General features: G+C 40.0%; 1 protein-coding gene across 1 annotated transcript; it reads left to right on the top strand.

The window, feature by feature from the left end:
• The first annotated feature begins 129 nt into the window (after positions 1 to 129).
• Positions 130 to 5,298, top strand: tmem167a (transmembrane protein 167A). Its single transcript, XM_069138927.1, has 4 exons — positions 130 to 203; positions 2,571 to 2,680; positions 4,788 to 4,822; positions 4,939 to 5,298. The coding sequence occupies exons 1-4, from the start codon at positions 201 to 203 to the stop codon at positions 5,007 to 5,009; spliced, it is 219 nt and encodes a 72-aa protein (XP_068995028.1). The 5' UTR covers positions 130 to 200; the 3' UTR covers positions 5,010 to 5,298.
• The last annotated feature ends 714 nt before the right edge of the window (positions 5,299 to 6,012 follow it).

Here is a 6,012-nt window from a genome sequence, read left to right as displayed (position 1 = left end):
CGATTGACAGCCTCGACTGAAGTTTCAACTTTCAACTCGTGCGTGATCTCAGCCAATCAGCAACAGGACGTTCCGCGGCGCAGTGCGTCGCTACGTTACGTAAAAAAAAAAAAAAAACGTGTACGGTTACGTTACGTAAGTTCCAGAGAGCCGGAAGTGTGATGTGGCTTTGATTCCGAGCAACAACAACAAAAAAAAAAATGGTAAGTTTGTTTTCTTTAAACAGATGCGTCTGCTCTTTTGCGACGACTTTTAAAGGCGTTATCTACGATATTTACTCGTCGTATGATCTGTTTTGGCGTTACGCTCGTGGCAACGACGACGGGAGGCGGGACGAGGAGAAACGCTAAACTACCGGGTTAGCCGAAACAGGCTAAAACTTTCAGCGAATCTCGCCACATTGTCACGTCCCTGTTATTCTTAACTATAAACGTGTACAACATTTATATCGTCGCGCAGGTTGCGGTTTCGTGTCAACGCGACTCGTTTGATAAGACCGGCGGGTGTTTGCTGATTAAAGGAGCGCAAAGACTTCGAGCATCGTTATGTGACGAGGTGTGTGTGCCACGTAGCTTCACGAGAGTTCAGGGAGCACGGAAACACACGTGTGTGTGTGTGCGTGCGTGTGTGTGTGTGTGCGCGCGTGTGCGTGTCAGCTTCATGTTTTGCATTGTTGTTTTCGTAGTTCGCAGCAACATTATTTTACATCAAAATGCATCCTCGCACAAGTGACTTAATTAAACAAGTTGCTGTTCCTATAAGGTCACTTTTATTAATGAAAGTCATTTTTAAGTTTTTTTTTATTTTTTTATTTTTTTTTTATTGAAGGGAAATTTTGTTTAAATATATTTCGAATTTTGTTTACATCTTGAACTAATAAACACGTGACGACAAACACAGCCAGAGGAAGATGCGCGATGGCTGCAGACATCATTGCGTCGTTAATTACACATCCAAAATCCAAAGTGTTTATAATTGATTTATTTTTGACATCGAAGAGATCGTGGTAATATAGTACCAATTTTCCTTGCCAGAACTTTAATTAGTTCTTTTAAGCAAAAAAAAAAAATGTATTTAACAAATGTTGGGACAAATAAACAAAATAAATATTACAAATCTACTTTACGGGCCTTGCTGAGTTTTTTTTTTTTTTTTTTTTTTTTTTTTATCAAACTAATGTTCAGTACTTGCATGTTTAAATCCAAAAAAAGGCTTGTATTTCACAGTGTTCGTGGTCAAATTCAGGATTTTAGTAGATTATAAAAACTGAGATCACGATTCTGTCACAATTTTTTTTTTTTTTTTCCCAAAAACGTTGATCTTTTTTTTTTCCCAAAATGTCAATTGCATTAATTTACCTGATACGGAAGGAAATGCAACAAAAATATGATGGTGCCTGAAATAGGACTCTCACATCAACGTTGGACAACAGAAAGAGAACGTTTTTGTTTGCTTTGTTGCTTCATGAATCTGATACTTAACTTAAAAAAAAAAGAAAAAAAATCCACTTCAGTCTCCTGTCTTACCTTACCTAACACCACCTAATAACACAACAAGTATTTTCTCTGTGAATTTCCTCACCACTGTCTCTAATTCGCGCTCACCGGGTTTATTTCCCTTACTGCTGCTCTGCATCGCGGTGTTTAACCTGGCATGTTCATTTGTTTGGGGCGGAGGAAGTTTGGAGTGCTTGTTTTGATGCAGCTGCTGTTTCAAATGGAAATGCTTCAGAATAATGTATTGTCGTTTAGAAATGAGATTTTACAGACGCGTGAATTGAGATCGTGTTTTGAATACAATTAATCGTGCGGCCCTACCGCATGAACAGTAAAGGAGTTGATTTAAAAAGCATTGTAAAGCTCCTTGGTAAGTGTAGAGTGCTAAATATATGAAATAATGTGTATAGATATTAAATATAAGACTAATTAACTGCATGCGTAGCTGATTAAATCGAGGAGTGTGCTTTGTCTTTTTTTTTTCTTTGAGATGTTCAGTATTGTTTCCCACTCTCCAGTCTGACTTGGCATCAGCAGACACCTACAGGTGGTGGAAAAACTGCAAAGTTTTGCTTTTTATGCACTAAAAACAAATATACAAAGTATTGTGATTAAAATAAAATAAAGGTGTCCCAGAAATTGTTACGGCTGATGAATAAGATGGATAGCTAAAAGACAGGCAGAGCAGTCTTTGTTCTCCATTTGACCCTTGGAAGTGTGAGATATGGATTTGTCTTAAGCTGCAATACCTTCCAGGCATGAGGTTGATTTTGTAAGTTCATATACTGAACACAGACACTTAAACAGGATCATTCTAAATAGGAGTTTTAAGGGGGGGAAAAAAAAAATACTGTGTCCCCCCCCCCAATTTGGTGTTGAGTGACAGCCAGCCCACATGTTACTGAACCAGAGTGAACAGCTGCTGCAGAAACATTCCTCCATACAAGAAGTGTAACATCAGTGTTTCAGAAAATAAATACAGTGAATACAGTCTGTTTAAATGTTAAGGCGTATTGCCAGTGAGGTCATCTGAGCATGCCTGTACTAAACGTGCTGTTCTCTTTCGTCTTGCAGTCGGCCATTTTCAACTTTCAGTCACTGCTAACCGTGATTCTCCTCCTGATCTGTACCTGTGCCTACATCAGAGCGCTGGCTCCCAGCCTGCTGGATAAGAATAAGACCGGGTACGTTCAGATTCTGTTTGAGAAAACCTTAACATTAAAGAAGCCGTTATTGAAGTCTTCTCCCTGACTGATTGGCTCCCAAAACACCCGCCTTTGTCTTATGGAACGGGCCACAATGTCATATCAAACCACATTTTTAGTCCTATCAACAAAGATACCGTGTTTCTTTCATCAGCACTTTAAGGTATTTTTTTTTTTTAAAGAAACTCCATTTACTCTACATTTCTTTATGTCATTATTAGTATGATATAATGTAAGGTAAGTGCATTGTTGTGATTCTTGTAAGGTATGTACAATAGTCTTGCGAAATGAGTAAGGTCAGAAATGAATAGTATGTTTGGTCTCAAGTTTAATTTGACTTATTTTAACTACAGATGAAGAAAAACAAAAAACTCCTGACATCCGTAGACGCATAAAGATGATAAGATGCCCTCGGACTCTGTGTAAGGACAAACAAAACATTTACATTTCATTTAGCTGACGCTTTTATCCAAAGCGACCTACAAGACATCACATCCTAATCCTGAGGCTTCTATCATATCTGCCAGTGCTTGCTGCGGCACAGTGTTCCAGCAATCCCTGACAGTGCTGAGACAATCAGAAGACACGCGCAGGACTCATGGTTTCTTGAGTGCAATACTCTGCTCCTTTCTTGAAAGTACAGACGCCATCAACTCTTCCAGTTGTACCAGTGGATCCTGAGTAGTCTGCTTCTGTATTTCAGCTTATTAGAGTAGTTTGTTTATCATTTAGACAAGATCTGTGATTGCTAGTACTGGGCTGGTCCCCCTTTTGCATTGAGGACTGCTTTAATTCTTCGTGGCACAGATTCAACAGGGTGCTGGACCAGTCCTCAAAGAGTTTCAACCCTTTTGACTCGATAGCCTCGCGTAGTTGCTGAACAACCCACCAAGATATATTACGATCGCCATAATTCGTGTAAATTCAACCTCCCAGTTTGCGGGAGCTTGCCGTGAAGTAAAATTCCCACAATTGCTATGCAATAAAGTTTCTCAACAGAAGTTGTTACTTTTGAGGCCTTGGCTCTTTAACTTCATAAAAATAAATAAAAAGATGAAAACTAAAATATTTCTAGCTATTTCTGTGACGTGCAGTGTGCTTATTATCATAGGAAGTAATTACTATATGTGTGTGTAAGCCCAATAATTTAAATCATCCACCCCTTTGCTGCTCAATGTAGCTACTATGGACACTTGCTTATTTTTCCAGCTGATAAGAAGCTCCTCTCCGGAGTGAGTAAAGTAGCAGAAGGCCTAATTTTCATCATTACAGGATCATTATTATTCTTGGATGTACAAACTCTATGACTCACTAATAAGTCTGGCACAGCCCAGGAAAACACACACGCACACACACACACACACACACACACACACACTCTATTGGAGAAGGGAGGGACTTTCTCTTTAGACAAACACACAAGATTGAGAGTGGCAGATGGGATGATTTAATAGTGTCCCTCTTGATTGATTTGTTGACTAAGGCGTTGTTTGTGTTGATCTGGTGCAACATTATGCACATCATTTTTGTGTGATGGTCTACAATCTGAGGTAAATTGTGGCAAAGAGGCACATTTTTGAACAGAATAACATATATGTATATAAAAAAAATAAATTTAAAAAAAGAATGTAGCTTTTATACCAGGGCTATTGTGAGCCAGTAAAGGAACATTTTATAATGGGATGCTGACACCATCTGGTCAGTGTGAAAGTTTCAAAAGTCGGCTTTTATCATGCATTATACGCGCACGTCAGAAAAGTGGAGGCCTGGAATGCCACATTTGCCTCAGCTGTCACAAGAGATAGCAAGACTTCCTGCTGTCGCCTTCTCTTCCGCTTGCATTGCACATACCTTACATGGAAATGGACATCTGCTGGCCGCCTCGGTTTTGTAGGAAGGGGAATCACAGTCCTCTTGTAAAGTTGTGACAAAAGGACTGACTAACATCGACTGTATCTCAATACAGGACCCAGTCTCTCCTTAGCTGTAAAACAGCACGCTAAATAGAGTTGCTCCCTTTTTGATTTAATGCAGTAAAAGGAAAATGAACCTTTACCAACCTGTACAATTGTATTTTACCTTGTAGGCTTCTAGGAATTTTCTGGAAGTGCGCCAGAATAGGTAAGCCTGTGATTGACCCGTATTTTACACGTGATTTTTTTTTTTTTTTTTCCTCAAATGTTGCCAAATGATGTAGCCTTGAACGTCGCATTATTTCTTTTTTTTTTTTTTCCCAGGTGAGCGGAAGAGTCCCTGGGTGGCTTGCTGCTGTGTCGTCATGGCTTTTAGTATACTGTTTCTACAGTAGCCAGCCAAAGAAACCCAGAAATGGAAACATTGGAGAAATTCGCAGACAGCAAAGCATGGACAGTATGAACCTCGAAGCACAATACGACCTCCTGTGGTTGTCACTTAATGTAAAATCGGAGACCTGTCATCACAATCCGTAGCCACGGAGAGACAAAATGAGTCCGTGTAGGAGGAAGGGTTGAACTTATAGCCCCGCAGTGTGTCTGAGTCCCTCCACAGACTTCCAGGTCTGTACTTGTGTTTGCTTATGTGGAATGTTTACTCCAGTTGTTTATGTATGTGGGGGGTGGGGGGTGGAAAGGGGGGGGGGGGGGGGCACTGCTTTTCTGTTATCTGCTACTATTTGTGGGATCAAATGACACGTAGTTTGTCTCGACATTTCAAACAGATTTAAAAAAAAAAAAAAAATCTTTCCCCCCTCTTTGAGTTTGTCGCAGTCACATCAACCTGTTTGAAATCCTCCACAAAGAGGACCATCACAGATGTTCAAACTGTTAAGGGATGTAGATATGTCAACCTTTATTTGTGACATCGGCCCTGTTTGTTGTATCTGAAAATGGCGATCTGATGTTCCACAGCAAACAAAATGTTATCATCGCTCTTCGGGCGTCCAGCCGTCATGTGTATTTGCATCGAAGAGCTGCTGATGTTTTTAAAGTCAGTCAGTTTGCCGCTATTTATTAAAGAACCTTTTTGGAAATCCGGTTTAAGGCTGATTTTTGTCACTTGCGTTCAAAATTTTGTGTTAGTGTTTTCCGTTGACACCTGTTTATGCCTGTTGTGACGATGCCACACTGTAACAAGCGTAACACATGCAAAATACGTGTCGATGATCAATTTTTGTCAATCTTTTCTCTTCGAGATCTTTTTACATACCTTTTAGGGGAGTCTGCAGCGACCATGAAGTTCGAAAGTGCCGCGAGTCCTTTTAGGTTTAAGTGCAGTCCTCAGGATTCTTCTTGGAGTGGGATAGACGGTGAAGAGTTTGCGATAACCTCTTC

Source organism: Embiotoca jacksoni, unplaced genomic scaffold, assembly GCF_022577435.1.
Source record: "Embiotoca jacksoni isolate LCO1_2020_lvr unplaced genomic scaffold, fEmbJac1.0.p SCAF_8, whole genome shotgun sequence".
In the NCBI taxonomy this organism is placed as follows: domain Eukaryota; kingdom Metazoa; phylum Chordata; class Actinopteri; family Embiotocidae; genus Embiotoca; species Embiotoca jacksoni.
This window is presented reverse-complemented; position numbering and strand designations above follow the sequence as displayed.